The sequence below is a fragment of the Cebus imitator genome, unplaced genomic scaffold (genome assembly GCF_001604975.1).
Source record: "Cebus imitator isolate Cc_AM_T3 unplaced genomic scaffold, Cebus_imitator-1.0 Scaffold244, whole genome shotgun sequence".
Taxonomy (NCBI): Eukaryota; Metazoa; Chordata; class Mammalia; order Primates; family Cebidae; genus Cebus; species Cebus imitator.
Genome location: NW_016107559.1, coordinates 2270779 through 2297857, shown reverse-complemented (window position 1 = coordinate 2297857; position 27079 = coordinate 2270779). Strand labels below are relative to the sequence as shown.

The 27079-nt window shown below is 38.5% G+C and overlaps 1 protein-coding gene across 1 annotated transcript in view; it reads left to right on the top strand.

Annotated features, from left to right (window-relative positions):
• The window catches only part of RAD23B (RAD23 homolog B, nucleotide excision repair protein), a 47352-nt gene extending 27680 nt beyond the window's left edge, over nt 1-19672 (top strand). The window contains exons 6-11 of the mRNA XM_017498574.1: nt 186-241; nt 6370-6497; nt 9672-9807; nt 11550-11677; nt 12472-12642; nt 17024-19672. Of these exons, the coding sequence (XP_017354063.1) occupies nt 186-241; nt 6370-6497; nt 9672-9807; nt 11550-11677; nt 12472-12642; nt 17024-17137 (733 nt within the window). The 3' untranslated portion in view covers nt 17138-19672. The remainder of the gene's footprint in view (nt 1-185; nt 242-6369; nt 6498-9671; nt 9808-11549; nt 11678-12471; nt 12643-17023) is intronic.
• The last annotated feature ends 7407 nt before the right edge of the window (nt 19673-27079 follow it).

The following is a 27079-nucleotide window of genomic DNA, read 5'->3' as shown; positions in this document are numbered from 1 at the left end:
GCCCACAAATGTTGTTGATAAAGCTTTTGGATTTAATCTAGAAGGAACAGTTTAAATATTGTAGTCAGACTTTTATATTTAGTTAAAATCAAAGAATCTCTTTAAAAATTGGATAGTTACTAAACTCATGTAAATTAAATTTTATATACTTTTTAAAATGTGATTTTTCTAAAATCCTTTTATAGTACATCAGGAGATTCTTCTCGGTCAAACCTTTTTGAAGATGCAACAAGTGCACTTGGTAAGCATCTACTTTTCCTTATAAACGTATAAGAGATCAGAGGTTTCACTTTTCTAGAGCATGATAAAGTAAATGTTAATAATTTGCATGGTTATTTGTAATCAAGCTGTAAAATGATCGATTTAGGTAAGTAATAATGTTACTAAAGACTTTTAAATTAATATTTATGTATTGAGTTCTTTAAAACTTGTTCTGAGTTGAACATACTTCGTTAAAGCAAATAAATTTCTATTTTCCAGATGTAAATTTTAGATGTGATCCTAACATAGTTTCTGTGTATGAGTTTGTTTACAAAGGGTCTTTGAAATGGGTATGAAATTTTTCTAGATCTGCCTCACACTTCATGTGTTTTCACCTTCGGACTTAATTCCAACTTAATGGCACTATACATTCCCATCTACATCTTGTTGCTTGCATTGGCTTGCAGCAAGAATGCCGTCTTATCCCTACTTTTAGTTTTACCTGCTGAATAATGCCTTTCCATCTCCCATCATCCCAATCTGTTCAAATGAAGCAGCTTTTTTTTTCTTCCTGTTGTAGCATCTCTGATACAGTTCCTGCTAACAACTGGTTTATTGGCTCACAACTCCATTCCTACTCTTTGGTACTCTTAAATGGCAGGAAGGGAGAAAGCGAGAAATAGGCAGAAGCAGCAGCTTCGATGTGGTACAGGCTTCTGGATTCTTGCTTAGCTTCTACAGTAGCAGGATTCCAGCAGCAGTAGTGTCTCTGACCTAATTGGGCTGGAACTCCGTGATGCCCTCATTGCTGTGGAAAATGGCGCATACATGTAGTGGCAAAACAGTAGTTTAATCAATCTAAGATCGCCTGGGTGTGCCAACCCCAGATTTTCATCTTTGAGGAACAGTGTCTTAGAACTACTCTGCCAGCACATACTGTATGAGTTAGTCTCCAGCCAGGAAAACAGAAATGACTATTGCAAACAAGGAAAGGATTAATTTTAGGAAATGGTTAGGAGTTGGAAAGGCTGGAGAATAGGATTACCCAGAGATCAGTAAACTGTCTGTGGCCTCTGGGCTGGAGCCAGCTGGCACTTGCCCCTGATGGTGCTGTAGGCTCTGGCTGTGGTCACTGCTGCTGCAGGTGGAATGCATTGATGCTCCTGAGTGGGAGCCTGGGAGGCCATGGCTATAGCTGTTTCTGCTATACTTAAGCCTCTGTGACGATGTCTTACTTCCCATTCTCAACTTAATGGTCTCGGGATCCCTCTACATTTTCACCTTTAATTTACCCGAGTCTCTATGTTGATTCCCTGCTTATTCTATTTTTTTCTGATTTCTTTTGTTGCTGCACAAATTAACCCTGCTTCTGTAAACTTTCCTTCTTTGACTTCTGTGACACCACTCTTTTCCTGATGCGTTAGGTCAGGCTCTTCCTTCTCAGGCTTTCTAGTTAATTCATTTTATTTTACCTGACCATTAAATGTATGAGTTTTCTGTGGTTCCATTCTAGGCTATAAACTGCGGAAATGGCCAGTACCATCTATATACTATATGGATTCCCCCAAATTATAGCTACAGTACAGATCTCCCTTTGAACTCCCACACTTGTGTCTTGACACTGTCAACTGGAAAACTTAGAAACTCCATGACCTTAGATTCCAAACTGACTCGTTTTTTATTTCCCCATCTGATTCTTTTCTTTGTTCCCTTCTTATTTGCACCACCATTCATTCATTCACTTTTGGCCCGATGAATCTGTTTCTTTTCCTTCCCCTTCCCCATCCCCATATGCTTACATTATCCTTAACCATTTGGTCTACCCCTTCCTTACCAGATTGGATTTTCTACAAGGCAAATCTAATGGGGTCTTCATTAATTCCTTTAATAGTTCCTCATGACCTAGAAGATAAGTCCAAAGCTTATTATTTTTAATTTTTAAAATTTATATATATTTAGGGCTACAAGTACAGATTTCTTACATGCATATATTATGTGGTGGTGAAGTTTGGGCTTTTGGTGTAGCCATCACCTGAATAATGAACTGTATCAAACAGGTAATTTTTGAACCCACACTCCACTTACCTTTTGTAGTTTCCAGTATCTATTATTCCACTCTACATGATGTGTGCCTATTGTTCAGCTCCCACTTGTAAGTGAGGGCATGTGGTATTTGACTGTTTCTGAGTTACTTCATTTAGGATAGTGGCCTCCACAGTTCTATCCATGTTGCTGTAAAAAAGACATTTCTTTTTTATGGCTGAATACTATTATTACACACACACACACACACACACACACACACACACACACGCAGATTCCACATTTTATCCCATCCTCTGTTGATGATTCCATATCTTTATTATTGTGAATAATGCTGTGATTAACATACAAGTACACGTATCTTTTTGATATAATGATTTATTTCCCTTTGGGTGTATATACATAGTAGTAGGATTTCTGGATTAAATGATAATTCTGTTTTTAAGTTGTTTGAGAAATCCCCATACTGTTTTCCTTGAAGGATATACTAATTGACATTCCCACCAGCAGTGTATAAGCATTCTGTTTTCTCCGCATCCTTGCCAACATCTGTTTTTTGACTTCTTAGTAATAGCCATTCTTACTGTTATAAGATGGGGCATCTCGTGGTTTTAATTTGCATTTCTCTGAGGATTAGTGATGTTGAGCATTTTTTCATGTTTGCTGGTCACTTGTATGTCTTCTTTTGAAAAATGTCCATGTTTTTGCCCACTTTTTAATGGGGCTATTTGTTTTTTTCTTGATGTTTAAGTTCTTGTAGATTCTGGATAATAGCACTTTGTTAGATGGCCTAAGCCAATGTCCAGAAGAGTTTTTCTAGGTTTTTTGTAGTTTCAGGTCTTAATATTTAGGCTTTAATCTGTTTTGAGTTAACTTTTATGTTTGGTGAGAGGTCTGGATCTAGCTTCATTCTTCTAAATATGGCTATCCAGTTTCCCAGCACCATTTGTTGAGTAGGGTGTCTTTTCCCTGGTGTATGTTTTTGTTGACTTTGTTGAAGATCAGTTTGGTTGTAGATGTATGCAACTTTATTTCTGGGTTCTCTGTTCTGTTCCACTGATTAATGTGTCTGTTTTTATAGAAGTACTATGCTGTTTTGGTTACAATAGCCTGGTAGTATAACTTGAATCAGGCAATCTGTTCAAAGCTTATTTTGAATAAGATATATAAGGTTCTTTATCGCCACGTCTTTTGCCTCATTAACTCTGTTCCTTGTCCAGTCTCTCTAGTTTTTTTGTTTGTTTTTTGTTTTTGTTTTAAGATGGAGTCTCACTGTGTCACCCAAGCTCGAGTGCAGTGGTACAATCTTGGCTCACTGCAACTTCAACCTCCAGAATAACTAGGATTACAGGTGCCCACTACCACAGCCAGTTAATTTTTGTATTTTTAGTAGAAATGAGGTTTCACCATGTTGGCCAGGCTGTCTCGAACTCCTGATCTTAGATGATCCGCCTGCCTTGGCCTCCCAAAGTGCTCGGATTACAGGTATGAGCCCTGTACCCAGCCTCCCTAGTTCTTTTTACAGTCGTTTGTCTTCAGAATTTTAAGATCTAAAACATATCACACTGCTTATGGATATTTTTGAGATTTTATAATTTAACTCAGAAACATTATTTTAGGAGTCATAGTGTATTGATTAGGTGTGGAGACTCTTGACTCTCAGTCTGTGTTTGTATCTCTGCACCATGACTTAATACTTTTTCCAAATTATTAATCTCTCCAAGCCACGGCCTCATATTTTAAAGTAGTTGAAATTAAACTTTTTTTATGAAGTAGTGAGAGAGAACTAAATGAGAAACATCATGTCAAAATAGTGCAGTTCTTATTTTCTGTAGCTCTTAATTTTGTTTGTATTGATACTGATTTCTGTATCTGGAAACTAGGTTACTGAAAGTATATTGCTTCTAGGGTTGCTTTGTGCTCGAACTATATGAATAGATATGAAAATAAAAAATATTAAAAACTATTGTTTTATGGGATGGGAAAAGGAAAGTTATTATTTTAAGCAGTGTATCAAATTCTTAATCTGTTCATGGTACTTGGGGGTTTTTTAGCTATTAAACACCTTTATTTTTGAAAATTCTGCAGGAAAAAATATTCAACAGATAATGAGTATCAGCTGTGTATCAGCAAAATATGCAAAATGACATGGTTTCATACACAGTCAAATCTTCATTCAGTTGGTGCAAGAAAAAAAGAAACATTAAAAAAGAAAAAGATAAATGATATTAAAAGTATAAAGGGCTTCCCCAAAGAAAAAAGGCTATGTAGGATGGCTAGGCAATACCTTTTAAATATGGAACTGAAACATGTTGAAGGAACTGGCCATCCCAGACTGCCGGTGTTGTGTAAAGGCCCTGGGGCAGGAAGAGGTGTGGCCTGGTAAAATAACCCCAGGAAGATGATTGTGGTGGATGGAGGATTGCTGAGGGCTGGAGCCAGAAATGAGATGAGGGGGGTTTTTTTGTGTGTTTTTTTTAATTGACTTTTGCACTGGCTGAAGAATAGATTGTAGATATAGAGGCGAGTTGGAAACAGGGTGTAATCCCATCCAGAGACTGTTGTGGGCTTGTTGTCTTCAGTGATGACAGTAGAGAATGAAGAGATGGGTTTGGGGTGTAATTTAGAGATAGAAGCTACCAGGTGTGCTGGTAAATCAAGTGTGGAAGGAATAAGAAAAGGAACTGAAATCACCAGGGTTTCTGTTCAAGCACTTAAGTGAATAGAGGTGCTTTTTGTTTAAAGAGAGCCGACAGATAATGGGGGCACACATTTGAGAGGGAAATCGGAATTGCAATGAGGAATGAGTGGAATGTGAGAAAGGGGACACATATTCATAGCTATGGCTGTGATGGGAAGACAGCAGATGATTCCTGAAAGCGGAATTAGGATGAAGTCAAAGGAGGGAGGTGTGTTTGTTTTTGTTTTACGGTGAAATACAGGACGTAGTTAACTGCTGACCCAGGATAATCACATAGAGGGGAAAGGTATTGGCGGAGAAGAGAAAGGATAACCAAATTCAGTTTTGTGAGGTGACAGTAAAGGTAATGGTCCCTAGAAAGCAAGTGGAAGAAAGGATAGTTTTAAGTGAGGTAAGTTTATGAGAGAAACAACTTTCTTTTATTCAGCGTGTTGTCTGTGCTGAGAGGAGGGAGGATAGGAGTCTGTAAGAAGTGACTTGTTGGAATAGTAGCATTTAGGGCATTTTGCCAGCTTTGTATAGTGTACAGGATTTTAACTTTCCAACTCCTAACCGCTCTTTCCCCACAGTTTTGGTTATATAATGTGTCAAAGGGAAACTGAACTTGTTGCATCAGAGTTGATTGTTGAAATGCTGTCCCTTCACCAGCATGATTTTAGAAATCAGTGTCTCCTCTTACCGGAGGAGACACTGATCTCCTGTGCCTTCTCTGATCTCCTGCTAATTCTCCCTTACCTTTGTACCTCATTTTCTATTGTACTGTGAAACCTATTATATAAGTTTCCTGTTGCTACTGTAGTAAGTTACCACAAACTTAGTGGTGTGAAACAACACAGATTAACTGTCTTCTAGTACTGTAGAAGTCTGACACAGGGCTCACTGTGCTAAAATCAGGGTCAGCATTCCTTTCTGGAGACTCCAGGGAGGAATTTTTTTTTCCTGATCCGGTCCAGCTTCTAGAAACTATTCACATACCTTGGTTTGTGGCCCCTTTCTTCATCTTCAAAGGCAACTGCATAGCATCTCTCATCCTGCTTTTGTCTTCTCCTCCTCACACCTGTTTCTCTGACCCTCTCTTCTGCCACCTTCTACTACTATTAAGGATTCTTGTCATTACGTTGGACCCACCTGGATAATCCAGAATGAGGTCTCTATCTTAAAGTCAGCTGATTAGCAACCTTAATTTTATCTATAACCTCAGTTCCCTTTGCCATGTAACTTATTTATAGGCTCCAGTGATCAAACCAGGGGCATCTTTGAGGAACCATTACCTAATACATATATGTTGTAATTTATACTGTTACTCATCTTTGTTTTCCTAGCACAGCAGTGCCTGAAATGTTGTATATGTGAATCAAGAAATGTATAGAGAATGCTTATTTATTAAATGTTCCTTTTCTTTCTTGTCCACCCTCCCTTTTTAGTGACGGGTCAGTCTTATGAGAATATGGTCACTGAGATCATGTCAATGGGCTATGAACGAGAGCAAGTAATTGCAGCCCTGAGAGCCAGTTTCAACAACCCTGATAGAGCAGTGGAGTATCTTTTAATGGTGAGAAACATGTGACTTTTCTCTGTTCTAGTTGTTTAAGATCAAAGTCAAAGAAACAGATTTTAAAGGATCAGTTAACCAGTCACTGATAGATGATATGCATAATACTTTTATTTTTCCTATTATGTTAGTATTGTGTGTTAATAAAATACAACCTTTTCTAAAATATTCTGATTAGGTTTTAGTTAGAAACAATATGGCTAAATGAATTGTAAGACTGGCTATCCAGTTGGGGTATAGCACCTTGTACCCCAATTAATGTCATCCTCAAAGGATGTGTTGTGGGTAGGGGGCAAATTTTTAATCTAGTGGTCCAACATTGTAGTAGCTTTTTAGGTACCACTATGCATGAATTATTCAGAGCAAAAATTTCAAGCTTGAGAGCCCAGGCCAAATTCTTCTGCTCATACTGTATATATTTCTGTGATAAGTTGCCAACTTTTTAAAAACTGGGAAATTTCACATAAAAGTACAGATTTTTGGTTTATCTGGACAACTTTGATTTCAGATTTTTGCAAGAGATTTAGAAAAATATTTTAGATTGTGGACTCAATTCATTATCCTCTGATTCACTCTGTTATCAATATAACATGCATTTAATGAATGATGTTACTTACCTGGTTCCCTTGGCATTTGAATTTGTTTTTATAGTCAGTAGGAGTTGAGGGACTTTTTAAATAAGGTTATCTTTTTTTTTTTTTTTTTTTTACTGGTAATGAAAGATTTTGAGAAATAGAGTATTTTGGACATTGACTGAAACCCTTAGTATTAAGATGAAAGTCCGCTAGTTTTACAGATGTAACACAGGCTAAAGTGATTGAATTAACTTTTTTTTTTTCTTTCTTTTTTTTAAGACGGAGTCTCGCTCTGTCACCCAGGCTGGAGTGCAGTGGCGTGATCTCAGCTCACTGCAACCTCCGCTTCCTGGGTTCAAGTGATTCTCCTGCCTCAGCCTCCCGAGTAGCTGGGACTACAGGCACGTACCACCACACCCGGCTAATTTTTTTGTGTTTTTAGTAGAGACGGGGTTTTACCGTGTTAACCAGAATAGTCTCAATCTCCTGACCTTGTGATCTGCCCACCTCAGTCTCCCAAAGTGTTGGGCTTACAGGCGTAAGCCACTGCGCCCAGCCTGAATTAACTTTTTAAAAATCTTAGATTTTTATTGTGTTTTGGAGTATTTTTTCTAAGTCTGAATTGCCCAAATACCATCTTAGAGTTGCATGAGTCTAACTCCTTTGGGAATTATGTCCACAGTTTAATGCATTCCTTTGTGTCTAGTTTGTACTTCTGTTAGGAACTCCTTTCAGGTAGCTAGCTAGTTTCAGAAGAGGCCGTTATAAGCCTCAAAACTGTACTCTGCCTCTACCATTTATTGCCCATGCATTTGCTTGTGAAGTTCTCAAAACCTTTTCTTAGCATATTATTTTATCTTTTTCAATTCACTTTTTCAGTGTCATCTTGAGTAGTGTCTTTAAATGGTGGCAGGTTATCCAGTTTGTGTGGAATTAATAATTGTTGTGAATTTGTTTGGCGAGGAGTGCATAGCCTAAACAGATTGTATAAAAGTATTAGTTTTTTGGAGTGGCTTTCATTTACATCTGATTTAGAATTTTGCATAAGTTTAACAGTATCAGTTATTTTAAGCTAATGGATGTGGAGTTTTGAGGTATAAAATAAATCATTGTCACCAAAATTGCCAAATGCTAAAACTGCTGTATAGCATCAAATGCAAATAAACAGATGAGACATGAGTTCATCAAACAATTTATAACAAATATTTTTTTATATATTTGCTATTTGTTTCATAGATCGGGGTGGGGAGCTGCCTTTAACTGTTAGTAGTTAACAGATAAGTTGAATGGATGGAAGGAAGAAATGTTGATTCCTTATCTAATAAGAGATTTTGTAACGTGTGAGAATAGAGGTAGATCTATAGCAATGAAGATTAACTTTTTAGTTTAATAAATTAAACAGAATGTGATGGATGCTCTGGACCCTAAATTTATATGTAGTTTGTTAGCACTTTAATAACTGCCCATCGAAGTTAAGGGTTTGAATTGGTGAACTCGTTCAAAAACATTTGTTTTAATGCCTGGAGTGACATCTAATGCATGCAGCCATATTCCTGCTCTGTTACTCTTCATCCTTTATACGTTGTTGCTTTTGGCTTCTGGCTTATTAGGAAATGGAAGCATTTATCATCTTACTCAATTTTAATACTTAGTTCTCCTCTTTTCAGAATCTATAAGAACGTGATAAAGACTTTTTAAAAATTTTAAATGACAAGTCTGTCAAATCATGTGCATCAAAATAGGGTGTCCTAAAAGATTTTAGTGCATGCAGTTTTAAGCTCTAACAACTTTAGAAGATAAATACTACACACTTGCAAAAAGCATCCCCTTTGAAAACTAAATGGTTTCAATTTATTTTAGATTGGTTTTGTGTTTTTAAAAAATTTAAAAATAAAAAATAAAATTAATTTTTTATGAGATAGTTTCTGAGTGACACTTTCTCAAAGTAACACTTTACTCAAAAGTATCTCAAATTTATGATATACCTTCTGAGTGACAGTTTGTCAGTACCATGGATCAGTAGAGGAGATCCTGCTGCCTGGCCACTGTGGTACCTGGCCTATCCCTTAGATATTTTTTCTCCAGGAGTCATTTTAGAACTGTCAGATGCCCATCAAAACTTCTTTGTTTGGATTATCTTAAGCTAAGATTGTACACTCAATCCTTTTTATCACTAACAGCTGATGAAGATTTCTAAGAAGTTAAAAAATTAACTGAAGTAATAAGTAGCACCAAAACCTTTGGTTATGTTCTGTTTTAAGAAGGTACATGTATAGATGGTTTTCAAACTTGAATAATTATGTGTGCCTGGTATTTGGACAACACAGAGACTATTTTTCCATCATCATGGAAAATTCTGTTGATCAGTACTGCTTTGCATTATTATAGCAATGTGGGTTTTTCTATAATGCACCCAGGTCGTTTCTAATCTAATTTGAATCCATGCAGGTTAGTAATCCTTTACTCTTAATTGAAGCAAACATCTATTTGATGCTTTTGAAAATCAGACAATATGTTAAATAGACTATAAATCTTTTACTCTGTATAATATTTAATTTTTCATGATGGGATATCTTAAAGCTTGGAAATTTTGTTTTAGGGAATCCCTGGAGATAGAGAAAATCAGGCTGTGGTTGACCCCCCTCAAGCAGCTAGTACTGGGGCTCCTCAGTCTTCAGCAGTGGCTGCAGCTGCAGCAACTACAACAGCAACGACTACAACAACAAGTTCTGGAGGTAAAGTGGAATCTCTTGGATGGGGAAGGGAACAACCCTGAATTTTTAGTGTAAGATAATTTAATCTGAAATGCTTCAGAAATGAGGTTCATTCCCAGAGCAGTGGGTAACTCTGATATTTGAGAAAGGCCCAAAAGAAACTCTCCCAAGTGGATATAAAAGGTATCCTTGCTGATATTAAACATCAGTGCTGCAGTTTTGTCAAAGGGCATATTGTTTTATTTGTTCTAAGGAAAAGATGCTTTCCAGTTTGTATTTGGTGTTACTCTCTACTGGCATTCAGAATGGTTTGCTCACTTTGTCTCTTACTCTCTCCATAAATGTTACAAAGTGTATGTGATTTCAAAGCCAGCAGGATTTTAGCAGTTATACAACCAAGGAAATGAAACCGTGAGAGGTTTAAAGCCTTGTGTCTAGAGGAGAAAGCAAAGCTAACATTCAAGTCAAATGTTAATAACCAAAGTCTTCCTTACTCGGGTACTGACCATACCCACACATTGCTATAGGTCTGACTGCAGAGCACAGCCTGGAGCCCAAGGTTGGCTTAGCAATTATGTAGTGTTCTCCTTCGTTTGTTCTTGCGTATATTAATAAAGTAAGCTGTTGATTTTGAAAAAGCCATTCTTTCATCCATTTCCTAGCTCTGATTATGATAGTCACCTCTGGTTGACAAAAGTCACTAAGTGCTTTGTGTAGTCTCCAGAGGACAGGCCTATTGTTTGTTGAGATTGAGCATGGTAGTGGAAAGAGATGGCCACAGCTTTGCTTTGGATTTGGGGTCCTGTTCCTTTCAGCACTTATTAGGTAACATAGTCTTTAAATCTCATTGCCTTCCTCTATAAAGCTATTATTATATATGGAAAAACAAAAAACCCATGTGTCGTGACCATTTTAATTTGAATGATTATCTTCCTGAATAGGAAATTACAACATACATCTAAAAATTCTCTTTTATTCATTAGTAACCTCAAAAACATACTTCCTTTATGTATAATTTTTGGTTTCCTATAACATAACCAGACAAGGACTGGCACCTTGAAAAAGCCATAAGTTCTGTATTTTATTTTATTTTTTATTTGGCATTATTAACATTTACTATTGTGAATGGATTTTACACTGAAGAGCTCTAGATATATTAGTACTAGATTACCATACGGCTTATGTTTGAAATTTAATGGTAATAACCAAAGTCTTCCTTAATGTAAGTAAGTTTGTATTAAAATTTCTCCTGCTTTGCAAACCTGACCTCAAACTTTAAATATTAAATATCCTTCTCTTCCTTGGTTTAGCATTTCCTAGGAATTCAAGCTCAGATTGTGTTCTTTAAGGGGTTTTGATTGTTTATAAAGTAAGTGAGTTTTTGTTTTTGTTAGTTGTGGCATATATTTTTCTTAAGAGCTCTTAAGCAACGGGACCAACTTTTAGTACTTTTCATTTTGATAGAACATGCACAGGGGGAAAGTTCCTAGTATTATTTTATAATATTGAATGCCAAGGCCAATTTTAGGAAAGTTTGTTACAGTCAGTGTTCTGCACTCACTTTCTTTGCTAATAGGAGTAATTTTTGCTGTATAAAACTTGCAAGTTGGTACAGTTTGAAGATTTCATCATTTCCTTCGTTTTATTACATCTGAGAACTCAGACAATTTTTTACTTAGTGTTTGCTGTCTAAATGTATTGTTTAACCACTCTTTGTAAGTGTATTTATTGCTTTTGTTTAACAATGTTTATGTGTATTTTAGGACATCCCCTTGAATTTTTACGGAATCAGCCTCAGTTTCAACAGATGAGACAAATTATTCAACAGAATCCTTCCCTGCTCCCAGCGTTACTACAGCAGATAGGTCGAGAGAATCCTCAGTTACTTCAGGTGATTAATCAGTGTCAGTTTCACAAGTAGGTTAGAGTGTATCACATTTTTTAAAAGTTTGTGAACGTCCTTCCTCCTCCCCACCAACTCTGTATTTGAGAATGGTGAATGTATTCTCCCAAGCCACACTCAGTAGAATATTGTAATCTAGACAGGTGTACTAAAAAGCAATTGAGATATGGAGGTTGGGTTAATTTAATTTGACCAAATAATAAGTTTGGGAAACATTTTATATTTCCTTCTTGGAGTTTCCCAGTACATATTAACATGTTAAAGAATTTGGGAAGCTGTGTAACAAAGACATTGCCTAACTTTAAATCACTTCTCACAAGCTTATTACTTAGTTCCTTTTTCTTAGGAACTTTTAAGCAACAGGAAAACTTACTCTTAGAAAAAATAGCTGTGAGACTTATTTGATGCTCAGATCACCAAGTATTTGAATTTTGTACAGCATTTTAGTGCCCACTAGTGTGGAAGGTAAAAATATATGCAAGTATAAAGAATAAGTTCAATAGTCCTATAGTAGTTTTTTTATTTTTTTTTATTATTATTTTTTAAAGCACAGGGGGCTCAGAATACTTAGGAATTTGAATTTCTTCACTGTTTACTTCACCCAAAAGTAGTGAATTTCTTTATTAATGTACAAGAAATCACATCCTTCCAAAGACTGAATAATTTGGAATCACTAAAATACTACGTTTGTAAAAGTACAGCTTTTTCTCTTAGTAATATTTAGAATTCCTGTTCCTGCAGATACGTAATGTATTGTTTTTCTTGTCCTTCACATCCCACAGCAAATTAGCCAACACCAGGAGCATTTTATTCAGATGTTAAATGAACCAGTTCAAGAAGCTGGCGGTCAAGGAGGAGGAGGTGGAGGTGGCAGTGGAGGAATTGCAGAAGCTGGAAGTGGTCATATGAACTACATTCAAGTAACGCCTCAGGAAAAAGAAGCTATAGAAAGGGTGAGTTTAAGTAAAACTTTAAAACGTTAGTTCTTGGCAGGGCACAGTGGCTCCTGCCTGTAATCTCAGCACTTTTGGAGACCAAGGTGGGCGGATCACCTGAGGTCAGGAGTTCAAGACCAGCTTGGCCAACATGGCAAAACCCCATCTCTAATAAAAATACAAAAATTAGCTGGGCATGGTGGCATTCACCTGTAGTCTCAGCTACCTTGAAGGCTGAGGCAGGAGAATTGCTTGAACCTGGGAGGCAGAGGTCGCAGTGAGCCAAGATTGCGCCACTGCTGAGTGAGACTCTGTCTCAAAAAAAAAAAAAAATTAGTTCCTTAGTCACACTAGCCCTATTTCAAATGTTCAGAGGTCACATGGGGTTGGTGGCTACTATTGGATAGAACCATTCACTGGAGAGAGTTCTGATGGACAGAGCCAAATAGAGCATTGCCTTGCGGATTGCAGTAAAGATTGTCTCTTCTTATCCCTGTTCCCTCATCTTGTCTTTTTTGAAGCCAAAGGATGAGCAGTAAAGGTATAATTTCATTGATGTGTTAAAATCCAAGAAGAAAAAGTCTTATAAGTATATACCTACTTCTAGATTTTTCATTTTTACTTACATTTTTATTTATATTAAACATCAGAACTCTGCTATTCTGATTCCAGTAACCTAGTTTTTATTATATCATGATTAGTCATTCTTTTTTTCCCTCATTTTTACTATAACAGGGAATCATAGGAATTGTAGTACTTGCCCTTCCTTATGTTACAAAGTGTTTTAACATGGAAATCAGATAAAGTACATTTTAACTTAGAAAGTCACTGTGGCTTTCTAGTAAGTTTTGAAATTGGAAAGTGTTAGTTACCCCAATTTTATTGTTTCCCAAGGTATATCTTGGCTGCTCTGGATCCTTTGTGTTCCTTGCATGAATTTTAACATCAGCTTGTCTGATTCCTGCAAAAGGAAAAAAAAGCTGCTTGGGATCTTGATAGGGATTGTTTTATTCTGTAGATGAATTTGGGGAGTATTTCCATATTAATAATAAAGTTTTTCTATAATTTCTTTCCGTAGTGTTCTATAGTTTTCAGTGTAAAAGTTGTGCAATACTGTTAAATGTATTCCTAACTATTTTTATTCTTTTTGATGCTGTTATAAATGGAATTTTTCTCTTAATTTCATTTTCAGATTATTCATTACTAGTTATATAAAAGTACAATTTAATTTTGTATGTTGATCTTTTGTCCTAAAATCTTCTCGAACTCTTATTTATTCATTAAGCAGTTAGTGTCTGAGTTTATTAGGATTTTCCATATACAAGATCCTGTCATCTGCAAATAGAGACGGTTTTACTTCTTTTCCAATATGAATACCTTTTATTTCTTTTTCTTGTCTAATTGCCCTTTCTAGAGACTCCAGTATATTATTAGACTAGCAAGAGCCAACAGCCTTGTCTGGTTCTTGATCTTAGGGGAAAGCATTCAGTCTTTCATCACTAAGTATGATGTTATCTGTGGTTTTTTTTTTTTTTTGTGGATGCCGTTTATCGGGTTGAAGAAAGTCCCTCTGTTCCTAGTTTGTTCATCAAAACAGGTGTTCATCACAACACCTGTTCAATCCAACAGGTGTTAGATTTTGTCAAATGTTTTTACTAAGATGATCATGTGGGTTTTGTCCTTTGATATGCTTTATTACATTGATTGGTTTTTATATATTGAACCAACCTTGCATTTCTAGGATAAATTTTACTGGTCACAGTGTGTAATCCTTTTTATATGTTGCTGGATTTAGCCTGCTAATATTTTGTTGAGGATTTTTACATCTATTCATAAGTAATATTGGTCTGTAGTTTTTTTGTGATGTCTTTGATTTTGGTATCTGGGTAAATAGCTGGCCGCCTAGAGTGAGTTGGGAATTACTCTCTTCTGTTATCTGGAAGTATTTATTAAGAATTGGTGTTAATTATTTGAACAGTTGATAGAATTCATCAGAAGTCTGAGCATGGGCTTTGCTTTTTGGGAAGTTTTGTGATTATTGATTCAGTCACTTGTTACTGGTCTGTTCCATTTTTCTGCATCTTTTAGAGTCAGTTTTGGTGGTTTTTGTCTTGGAATTTGTCTATTTTATCTGAGTTATCTAATTTATTGGCATACAATTATATGTATTTCCTTATAATCATTTTATTCTTTTGATAAAGTAGTAATGTCCCTGCATTTATTCCAGATTTTAGTAATTTGAGTACTAAGACTTTTGTTTTTTCCCCAGTTTAACTAAACGTTTTTCAATTTTGTTGATTTTTTTTTTTNAATAACTTTTGGTTTTGTTTTTTAGGTCTCTCCAATTTTTATTTTTTCTCTTGTTCTTCCTTTTTTAGGTTAGGTTTAGTTTGGTTTGTCTTTGTTTAGTTTTAATTTAAGATTAGATTATTACCTATCTTTGTTGGCACAGATGTTTACAGCTATAATGTTCTTTCTGCGTTTATGCTATAGCAGCATCCCATAAGTTTTAGTATGATGTGTTTTTGCTTTCTTTTATCTCAAAATATTTTTTAATTTTCCCTTTGGTTTCTAAGGATTGTGTTAAGTTCCACAAGTTTATGAATTTCCCACATTTTCTTCTTTTGCTTCCTAAGTTCATTCCATTATGATTAGAGAACATGCTTTCAGTACTTTTAAACTTACTGAGGTTCTTAATGGTATTTCTGAAGAATGTTCTATGTATACTGAAGAAGAATATAATGTAGTTCTTATTAAGTGGTCTATAAATATAGATCTAACTGGTTTATAGTCAAGTCTTCTTCCTTAGCTGTTTTATCTGTTATTGAAGGTGGGGATATAGAGATCTCCAACTATTGTTAATTGCAAGTTTCTTCCTTTAATTTCAGTTTTTATGTGTTTTGCGACTCTGTTATATATGTTGATAATTGTTGTGTCTTACTGATCCTTTTTTATAAAATGTCTTTTGATGTATAGTAACAATTTTTATCTTAAATCTGTTTCATCTATGTAGCCATTCCAGCTCTTTTTTGGTTACCATTTGCATGGTATATATCTTTTTCTGTCAATTTACTTTCAGCCTACTTGTGTCTTTCAATCTAAACTGTGTTTTGTAGAAGGAGGCAGTTGGATTGTACCCTGTCTTTCACTTCACCTATCCTAGCTTTAATCTGGATAACTCATTTTTTAGTTTCTTCTCCTTTCATAGATCAATATTCATAATGAATTGGGATTTTTGCTCAGATTTTAAAGGTCATTTCCGAATATAATCTAACACAGTAGTCTTCAACCTTTTTGGCACCAGGAACCAGTTTTGTGGAAGACCATTTTTTCTACCAGTAGAGGTGGAGTGGGTAGTGATTTTGGAATTGAAACTGTTCCACTTCCCATCATCAGGCATTCATTAGCTTATCATACAGGGCACACAACCATCTAGATCCCTCACATGCACGGTTTGCAATAGGGTTCATGCTCCTATGACAATCTAAGGCAGCTGCTGATCTGACAGGAGATGGAGCTCAGGAGTTAATGGGAGTAATGGGGAGCGGCTGTAAATAAGATGAAGCTTCACTTGCTTGCCCACTGCTCACCTCCTGTGCAGCCCAGTTCCTAACAGGCCAATGGCCGGTGCCGGTCTGGGGCCTGGGGGTTTGGGAACCCTGATCTAACCCAAGGTGATTAAGACAATTGAGGAGGATGACATTTGGCTGAGTTTTTAAAGGCAGTAAGTATTGTCACAAGTGATTTTTAATAGACTAGGAAAATGAAATTAAGTAGCTGGTATCACCATTTAAAATGCTGTAACTGTTAAGCAGATAAAAATAGAACACTGTCTTCAAAATGTACCATGTATTACTTACTAATAATTGGTCACCTGTTTTTCTAGTTTGGAGTGTTGAATAAAGCAAGGAGATTGATGTTTGATCCAAATGAAAGACATGAATTGGCATTAATAAATAAAACATTTGCTTTTACTGTACAAATAATTAGGTGAGATGGTTAAACTATACTCCAGGTACTGTCATCCTTATCGTCACTGTTAATATACTAGAAGCCATTTGATTTACACGTTTCTGTAGGGTCATTTATTTTTAAACCATAGCAATTAGCAACTAATTTTTAATTAGGCCAAAGAGTATTAACATAGTACCTGTTAAGCTTTAACTAGAAACAAAGATTTTTTTTTTTTTTTTTTTACGTGATTAGTAAAGGAAAGGGTCTAGATTCCATCTAACCCCTTGGGTTGGGCAGAAAATCCATATTCAGATAGAGATTAATTCATGTAAAATTCTCAAGAGCTTTTTTTGGTTGCAGTATGTTTTTGAGTAATGATCCGGATAAAATTAAACGTGTCATAATTGGTGTGTTGGACTTACATATTTTTTCCCTCTTCTTCCAGTTAAAGGCATTAGGATTTCCCGAAGGACTTGTGATCCAAGCGTATTTTGCTTGTGAGAAGAATGAAAATTTGGCTGCCAATTTTCTTCTACAGCAGAACTTTGATGAAGATTGAAAGGGACTTTTTTATATCTCACACTTCACACCAGTGCATTACACTAACTTGTTCACTGGATTGTCTGGGATGACTTGGGCTCATATCCACAATACTTGGTATAAGGTAGTAGATTGTTGGGGGTGGGGAGGGAGGGATCTAGGATATAGGGCAGGGATAAATACAGTGCATGTCTGCTTCAGTTAGCAGATGCCGCAACTCCACACAGTGTGTAAAATATTATACAACCAAAAAGCAGCTTTTGCAGGTCTTTTATTTCTTCTGTAAAACAGTAGGTAACTTTTCCTAGGTTTCATTCTTTTTAGTGTACTAGATCCAGAAACTTAGTGTAATGCCCTGCTTTATATTTCTTTGACTTAACATTGGTTTCAGAAAGAATCTTAGCTACCTAGAATTTACAGTCTCTGTTTCATGGCAACACTGGATAATGGCTTTGTGAAATTTAAAAAATTTTTGTAGCGACTGTAAACAGAAATGCCAAATTATTGATGGTTAATTGTTGCTGCTTCAAAAATAAGTATAAAATTAATGTGTAAGGAAGCCCATTCTTTCATGTTAAATACTTGGGGTGGGAGGGGAGAAAGGGAACCTTTTCTTAAAATGAAAATAATTACTGCTATTTTAAAATTTCTTGATCATTGAATGTGAGACCCTTCTAACATGATTTGAGAAGCTGTACAAGTATAGGCAGAGTTATTTTCCTGTTTACATTTTTTTTGTTTTGTTTTGTTTTGGGGAAAAATTGGTAGGTGTCTAATTACTGTTTACTTCATTGTTACATTGCAGTAAAAGTTTTAAAACAACCATTGCATGTTTGCTTTTGATGTATCCCTTTGTGAAATTAGCACTTTTGGGGCCAATGGAGAAATGCAGCATTCACTCTCCCTGTCTTTTCCCCTTCTCTCAGCAGAAATGTATTTATCAGCAAGTCGTGAGTCAAACTGCTACCTTTTAAAAAAAACCCACAAAATGCTGATTCAGTTCAAAATTAATGCAAATGTTTCAAAACTGAGTTTCTGATATTTGTAAATGTGTTTCTTTATTAGATAAGAGTGTATTACCGTTAAAATCGTTAGTATATTGCTTTCAAAAAGAGATGGTAGACAAAACTATAATCCAGCATTTTTATTGCATTGGAAAGACTGGCAAAATCTTTTGGAAGGGCTGGGAGATGTGGCTGGAAAGTATTTTGAAAAATATACAATCAAGGTATCTCATGGCATATTAAAAGAAAAATCTTAATAGCAGTGTTGGCTTTTATTTGGATTTTTTCATCTCAGTTTTTTCTTTGCAGTCTCCTTCATTGGCATTGTTATTTGATCATGAATGGGGCAGATGTCTACTTGTTCAGTTTTTCAAATCTGTTTTCCTGAGTATAAATAAGAGTATTCAAAGAAATAATTCGGGTTGTTTTTTTTTTTTTTTTTTTTTACCATCTGATACTGAGTAAGAAGATGAATTTGTACAGATTTCTCTCTATATAATTCCTCAATATCTTTAGCACAGGTTGGTGATGATTTTTAAGCATTTACATCATGCATTTATAACCTATTATGAAAATAAACTGGCTGGGCACGGTGGCTCATGCCTGTAATCCCAGCACTTTGGGAGATCAAGACAGGCAGATCACTTGAGGCCAGGAGTTCGAGACCAGCCTGACTATCATGGTGAAATGCTATGTAATACTAAAAATACAAAAATTAGCTGGGCATGGTGGGCCCGCCTATGGTCCCAGCTAGTTGGGAGGCTGAGACATGAAAATTGCTTGAACCCAGGAAGTGAAGGTTGCTGTGAGCTGAGATCACACCACTGCCAGTAAACATGACGGGCTTTTGGACTTTATATTGTGTGTTTTTTAATGGATCATGCATAATTTCCCAGGAGAATAAAATGAGAATTTGTAAATATGTTCATCTTTCAAGGCAGAGCAATGAGTTGAGAAAAGAGGTGGCATTTCTGGTTGTATAATGGAATACTCTCATTTATTTTATTACATACTCTTGTCTACTCAAGAGCATAGTGAAAACTGGAAAGGAAAAAGAAAAAAGCCTTTTCCTTGGAAAGTTACAGCAGAAGGTGGCATGGAGCTTTTGTCCTTGGACAACGAATCTGCACATACTAGGATTAATGATCAGAAGACAGCTCAGGCCAAGTTTTGATTGTTCCTTACAGTACCTTGTTTATCTGCTTCTTAATGAATCAGCTGAGACACCTTAAAAGAAACAGGCTTGTTGTGCCTTTTGCTGTTATTGTTTAATTTACAAACTGTTTTGGTAACTCTCTTAATGTAAGTGGCTATTTGACTTTGGAATTTTGCATTTGAGGTATACTGTCATTTATTGAAATACTTTTATTGTTTAGTTGCTCTGTGGGAAATATGAGGAAACCTAAGTTTGTATTTGTAAATTTCTTATGCCATCCTCTAGTCAAATATTTTTTTCATTGTTTAAAAATACTGAAGTGTTCCAATATAATTTTTTCCTGTACTGGATGGCTAGGATTCTAGAGACTTGATTATAAAATATTTTCAATACATCCAACATTGCATTTCTCATTTTTTAAATGATTCTGTCACAAAGAATCAGATTGAAAGTTGACAATGCTTCTGTCACTGATACTTCTTTTTTCTTCAGTAATTGGTGAGTGTAGCATATAGGAGGCCCAGGCACTAGATTGACTTTATTGGGTCTCCTGGTTCTTTTCTCAGCCAACAAAGAGATGGGGTACTTGATGGGATGTCAGTTAAGTTTAGTGAGGGCTTTTAGGGAATGCATAAAATTTCCATTGTTCCATACTACTTGTCTGAAGCAGCCAGCAAAAGGCTGCTGCAGAATGTTCTACCGAAAGTAAGCAGTTGCAGGGAATGGGGTGTTCTGACCCAGTCACTGCTGGTGGATTCTCCAGCCACGAAGTTCAGTTGGCCTCTGTCCATTTTCTCCATTTTAGCCCCTAAGCCAAGACCTGGCAAACTACAGCTTCATGAGCTAAGTCTGGCTTATACTTGTTGTGTGGTCTATGAACTAAATGTGGTCTTTACATTTTTAAATGGTTTTAATTATGTATTTTTTTTTATCACCTGAAGGTTTCAATTTACATTTCAGTGTCTATAAAGTTTTATTGAAACACAGGCACACTCATTTCTTTACGTATTGTCTATAGCTACTTTTGTGCTCCAAAGATACGCTTTTGGATAGCTGCAGCAGGCAAGGTGCCCTGCAAAGCCTAATCATTGGCCCTTTACAGCAAAAGTTTGGCGCCCCTGTTCAAAACTGTCTAGTCCACCCTAAGTTATATGATGCTTTTTATTTCTCTCCTAACATTCTGAACTTGAGTTCAGGTCTTAGCTTTAGTTCGGCTTCCATGTGTCTGTTGTAGGCGTTTTCCAGAGGAGTGGTATCACCCCTACTATCCACTCACAAAAGAAACATTGTGAGCCTGTTGTACTGACCTGCTGGTGTCTAAGTTACTCTTGGCTATTGCTACAGTTTCTTATCCTTACAATAAGGTAATGAAGTTCATTGCCACACTGTCAAAAGCGCCTGGCATAGTATGACCGTCAATCAGAAAAGCAAAGCCAGATGAATGCATCTGGAAATCCTTATGCCCTGGGATTGGAGTTGGGGCAGCTGGAGGAAGCATCTTAAGTGCAGCTGGAAGAAGAGAGTGGTTGGAACCCCGGTGGGAGAAATAGCAATTGGACTTGTTTTGGTGGGGCGGGGGTTGAGGGGGGAGAGCTTCCAGAACTGCATACTTTGTGTATGGGAGGATGGAAAGGGGAGTGATGAAACTGAGTGAGGCTTGGACTTGGTGGGAAAAAAAATTCAGTACCGCCAGTAGCATTTGGGGAACTGCAAGAACAGTAACAAGCTGGTTGTAAAGAGACTTTACTGTGGTGAAGAAGACAGATTTGGAAAGCAGTGGTCCATCATGTAGGCTTTTCACTGGAGAGGAGGCTGGGAGGACCAAAGAAACCAATGACAGGTTTTTTTCATGTGTGGTATGGTGCTGCAGATACCAAAATGGTCTCTGCCGTTGAGCTTGATACACTGCGACAGAGGCCATTTTAATAGTAATGGATCCCTTACAGATCTAACTTGTCTTCCATGAGCATAAACTAGAAAACAGTCAACCTGGACTTCTGCCTCATGTTGTAGTCAAACTTAATTTTCCATTCTTCTTGCCTTTGATTTATGCACTCCTCATCTTCCTACTCCAGAGCTTCCTAACTCAGCTTGCAGTAGGTATAGATGTTTCGAGATAGTGATTTTCCTCAGCCCATGAGGTCGTCTTCAAGGCAGCTGGGGAACCTGGGCTCTAACCCCAAGCAACCTCATCTGTTTTGTTTTACAAGTATCGTGTTTGCCATGAAAGACCAGGAAGCTCTGTCTATACTTCTGTTAGCTCTCTAGATCAGCTTTGCATGAGTCAGGGTTCTCGAGAAAAACAGAAAAGGAGATTTATTATGGAAATTGACTCATCTGATGATGGAGACCTAGTAGTCCCACAGTATCCTGTCTGCAAGCTAGAGAAGCCGGAAAGGCACTGGTGTAGTTCAGTCCAAGATCAGAGGCTTAAGAAAGCCGAGGATGGGGTCAGGTGCACTGGTGTAAGGCCCATACCTAGGACAGGAGAAGGTGGATGTTTCAACTCGAGCAAATTTGCCCTTCCTCTGCCTTTTTGTTTGGACCTTCAATAGAATGGATGACACCCACCTGCACTGGTGAGGGTGGGCATCATGTACTCTGGTCTACTGATTGAAATGCTAAACTCTTCTGGAAACACCCTCACAGACACACGAGAAATACCATTTTGCCAGCTGTCTGGGTGTCCCTTCACCCAGTCAGGTTGACACAAAACCATCACAGGCTTCTTAGCTATAAATGGCCCTCCACACTTCAGTGTGCTGACCAGGACTGGAACTGCCAATTGGGTTGCCACCTTGAGGCTCATGGGATGCTTGCTCTGGATACTGGCTTCGGATGTTGACAGCTTCCACCTCTAAGTCCAAAATTGTTTGAAAACTGCTTTTGATTTGCTGCACAATCATACAAGCCATATGAGTTTTGTTGCACACAATAGCAGATTCGAGCCCAGTATATTGGTTGAAAATTTGTTGAGAATGAGTTGCTGGTGGGACTATGTCTTAGAATAGCATTTGTTGTTTTTTTGTACAGAAATTGTCAATTAGGCCTGCTTCTGCCTAACAGCATTTTGACTATAATTTTTATATTGTCTTCAGTTCTAAGGTAATTGCAGTTAAACTTTTTTTAAACCAATTTGTTACTACTTAATTGTAAAATATTTTCAGCCATATCTTTAACTGTTGTGACTCAGGATGGTTTTATCATGTTTATACCATGTTTTCATTTTTGCAAAGAGCATTGGCAGTTTTTCAACTTACAGAAGAGTTGCAGGAACAGCACAGAGAGCTCCCACATACCCCACCACCACCTTAGAGAACCTTTTAAAATTGTACACTATGCCAACATTGTCCTCCAAGCAAAAGGGCCCGATCCACGTTAATACACTGCGTTTTAACTGCATTTAATGAATCTCCAGTTCACTCTCTCAGTCCCTCTGTGATCTTTATGACCTTAACATTTTTTGAAGACTGTGGGACAATTGTCTTATAAAATGTCTCTCAATGTATGTTTGGTGTTTCCTCATTACTACACTTGATATGCGTGTTCAGAGGAAACACAGAAGTGCTGTTGTGCCCCTCACTGCACCCCATAAGGTGACACAGGGTGTCAATGTGTCCCATCATTGGTGATGTTCACTTGAACCCTGAAGAAGGTGATGTCTGCCAGCCTTCAATGGAAATTTACTCGTTGTCCCTTTGTATTGGATATTTTATAGGGAGATATTTTAAGCCTTTGTAAATATCGTGTTTCTCATCAAAATTTGGCCCATTCATTTTAGTATTTATTCTTGCCTGAATTATTACTGTGATGGTTTCCAAGTGGTGATTTTCAAATTCCTTCTACATTTATTAGTCGTGTATTCTTACTGTTTTCCTCATTATTTCTATCTGTATGGACTCAGATTCCTATTTTATTCAGTGGTGTATAATCCATTACTATCATTACTTTGATGTTGGAATTGTCCCAGGTTCTGTGATGTGTGTGTGTGTTTGTGTGTGTGTGTTTTAGTAGAGACAGGGTTTCACCATGTTGGCCAGGCTGGTCTCAAACTCCTGAGCTCAAATGATCTGCCTGTCTTGACATCCCAAAGTGCTGGGATTACAGGCATGATGAGCCACCGCGCCTGACTAATTGTGTGTCTTCTTAAAGCTGGCTTCTGTGTTCTGACATGCCATTACCCTCTGAATACTTCTCTACTTTCTGGCACAGTAATGTATTCCAAGCTCTTCCACTTCCTGTGCCCTAGTACTGGAATCAGCAATTTATCAAAGAGGTCTATCTCCCCTTAATGTAGACTGTATTTAGAAAGCAAACCCTTGTTCTAGGCATGCTCACTACTATTAGAATCTCACATCTCCCAAGCCATCTAAGTGGACACACAGTAGATACATACTTAACATTTACATTTGATATATACATAGATACTGAAAACGGAGTTCACTCGTACATTTGATATATACATAGACACTGAAAACGGAGTTCACTCGTACCGTTAGTTCTGATCCAGTGCCGTAAGGTTCAGGCCAGGCATGGTGACTGACGTCTGTAATCCCAGCACTTCAAGAGGCCAAGATGGGTGGATCACTAGAGTCCAGGAGTTTGAGGCCAGCCTGGACAACGTGGTGTAACCCTGTCTCTGAAAAAATACAAAAATTAGCCAGGCATGGTGGTGCATGCCTCTAGTCCCCGCTACTTGGGCTGCTGAGGTGAGGATCACCTGAGCCCAGAAGTTGAGGCTGCAGTGAGCCGAGGTCGCACCACTGCACTCCAGCCTGGGTGAAAGAGGGAAACCCTGTCTCAAAAAAAAAAAATTGCCATAAGGTTCATTCTACTGCCTTCCCATATTTCTAACTCCTTCCAGGACAGTGAGAAACTTGGCTCCCAGTATCCTCAATATAATTTCTCCTTCACTGAAGGTAACCAGTGCCCTGCAGCATTCTGCTGCCTTTCCTGTGCCGACCTGCCACTCAGCTCGGCCACTTTCCTGCACAGCCGGGGCATTTGTATTTGAAGTGGACTTGGAAATGGAAGTGAAATGTGTTATAGATGATTTCCTAGTGTGGCACTCCTATGATGGAGCTTCCAGGAAAGCACCGTTGCATGGGAAAGGAAGGGCCTTATTTGTTCTGCTCCAGTTGCTGTTCCACTGGAAGATTACCTCCTACTTGGAGTTTAGGACCTGTGTGTTTTAGGTGCTTGTGGTGGTGAGAGACAGTGGGGGAGTTTAGGAGGAAATGCAGCCCCACCCTGGCATGGTGCCCTCTCTGTCCTGGCACGTGTTGCTGCTCTGAAGCATGCATCCCCTGAACAAGGAGCGATCACCATGGGTGAGCCTGTGGTTTGGAATTTTTCCACGTCCTTTATCTTGCTAATTTTTCTTTATGCAAAATAATGGCCCCTCTTCCAGGAAGACTTCCCATGACCCCCTATTCCCCTCTAATTTGGGCCAGGGAACTCCTGGGTTTCCTCAACCGCTTATAAGTATCTGCCATAAAGGTGAAAACCCTGAGCTGGGATTGTCTGCATTTGGTGTGTCACTGTAGGTACTGAACAAGAGAAAACTGGTGAGCTCTTCAAAATTCAGGGCTGTGCCTTTCATCTCTGTATCCCCAAAACCGGGTGAAAGGCTGGACCGAAGGAGATACCGAGGCAACATTGGGTGGACAGACAGTGAACAATAGTTGAGATGCCTTTTGCTATGTTTCCTGTGGTCCTAAGCTCCCGCTTTACCTTCGCCAGAACCCCTTTGGCTCTGAAAGTGGCCTGAGAAGATAGTCAATGAACAGTGCCTCGAAGGCAGCTCTGTTTTTCGTTCCTCAGCTCCAGGGAGCTTTCCACCGGGTTCTGAAAGTCTTGACGCATAATGCAGTGAACTGTCTGGTGGTGGAGATTGCAGGGTTCTACTGACCAGTTCCAGATGGGTGTGCATCTGAGACTTAGTGGGAGAGCACACTGACAGCAGCACTCCCAGAAAGCCTTTGCCGAGGCCAGGTCTGAGGGTCTGGGTTGGAACCTGGAGTCCATCGGTCTCCCATTGTTTTCTTCCCAGCCGCATCAGCTGAGTGGACTCAGCCAAGTCTGTCTCCCTCTGCTCTGTTTTTCTCATCTGTAAAATAGAGCTGTGGATGCCTGCCCCAGGTTGCTGGTGGAGATCGTGAGAGAGTGGATTGAGAGTATCTTTACAAAGGCCAGGTCTGTTTTTTGATGTGGGTGCCAACTGCCTACCCTGCAGTCAAAGACTGTCTTGGAAGAGAAGTTCTCTTTGCCTTTCTCCCACAAAGAGCGTGTTGCTGCATGCGTGGGGTGAGCCCTTTGATCTCAGGGTGCCGCTGCCTTCTCTGCCTCACTGTGATCGGCTCAGTGTTCCCAAGCAGCCAGTGGGCATCCCACTCAGCTGGGCAACACAGCCCAAGCATTTGGCATTTGGGGAACAGAAAGTTTTCATTTTTACGACCTGTTTCTGAGTAATGCCATGTTTTCTCCTGTCTGTTTCTAGGCCACAGGATTGGCAGCTACATCCAACCTCCAGATCAACTTTGGCAGAGAGCCAGGCAAACCTGCCAAACAAAATGCCCACTGCTCCTTCGCCCTGTCTCGAGGGACTGTTTTTTCTCAGTGTTTTCTTTTGATTTCCTCTGACAATCTTGCTGTTCTTCCAGAGGCATAGGAACTCAGAACTGGGGAGGGCTTGAGGGGGACCCCCGCAATGGAGTGCAGTGCCTTCTGCACACGTGACTTCCAGCCTCCACATGCACGCTTCCAACAACCGCAGGCACTCCCTTCAGCTCAGACCTCTTAGATTTCAGACAGTGCAGTGGTTGAAGGGTCGCTGCGTTGGGATCCCTGATCTTCCTCTCTAACCAGGCTGTCCTCAGGCTCTAGTTCACTTCTGGGGCTCACCCTGAGCCAATTTAACCGCTCTTTCCTGTGTCAGTCCTTTAGGTCTTTGAGAAGAGTGATTGCATTCTCTCTGACCACGTCCCACCCTGTGGCCAAGTCTTAAGCTGAAAAACGTCCCTCAGTTGGAATGAGTGAATTGAGTCCTTCCCCATTCAGATGAACCCAATACTTCAGGAGGGGCTGAGCAATATGAACTACAGGGGAGCCCTCACCTCCCTTGTTCTGTGCATAATACCTCTATTAATGCAGCCTAAATTTAGTCTTGCTGGCTTGGCAGCCACATCACACTTTGCCTTTAGACTAACCCTGGTAATACACCAGACTTTTCAAGGTGTCTATGCATTTGGGTGTCATATCTGACCCATGTTATGGAAGCAAAGCAGCCTGCTAAACAAATACTGCTGTTTTCATAAAGTTCTCTTCTGGACCAAGAAAATGGAGCTGTCATTTACAAGCCCAGTGTCTCATCCTGTGCTAAGTGCTTTACTTATATGACACACTTTTCCCGTTTTACAAATGGGGTAACAGGTCAGTCAGGGAAGAGCTACACAGCTACCAAGTGGCAGAGCCAGGTGGCAAACCTAAGTTGATTGGTTCCGAAGTCACCCAAGGTGACACTGCCTCCCTGCAGCCCCTGACCCTTCACACTCCCTGAGCCAGTCTCTATCCTGCCTGTGATTTCGTCCTGTCTTTCTCTCTTTGCTGTTTTCACAGTTATTTGTTCCCCTGGTGATTTGCCTGGTTATTGCTAGACCAGCAGTTCTTAACATGCAGTCTGAGGACCATTTTCAAGAGCCAGGGGAGGTGGGGGTCTATGAAATCAAAACTTTTTTTTTTTTGAGTTGGAGTCTCGCTCTGTTGCCCATGCTAGAGTGCAGTGACATGATCTCAGCTTACA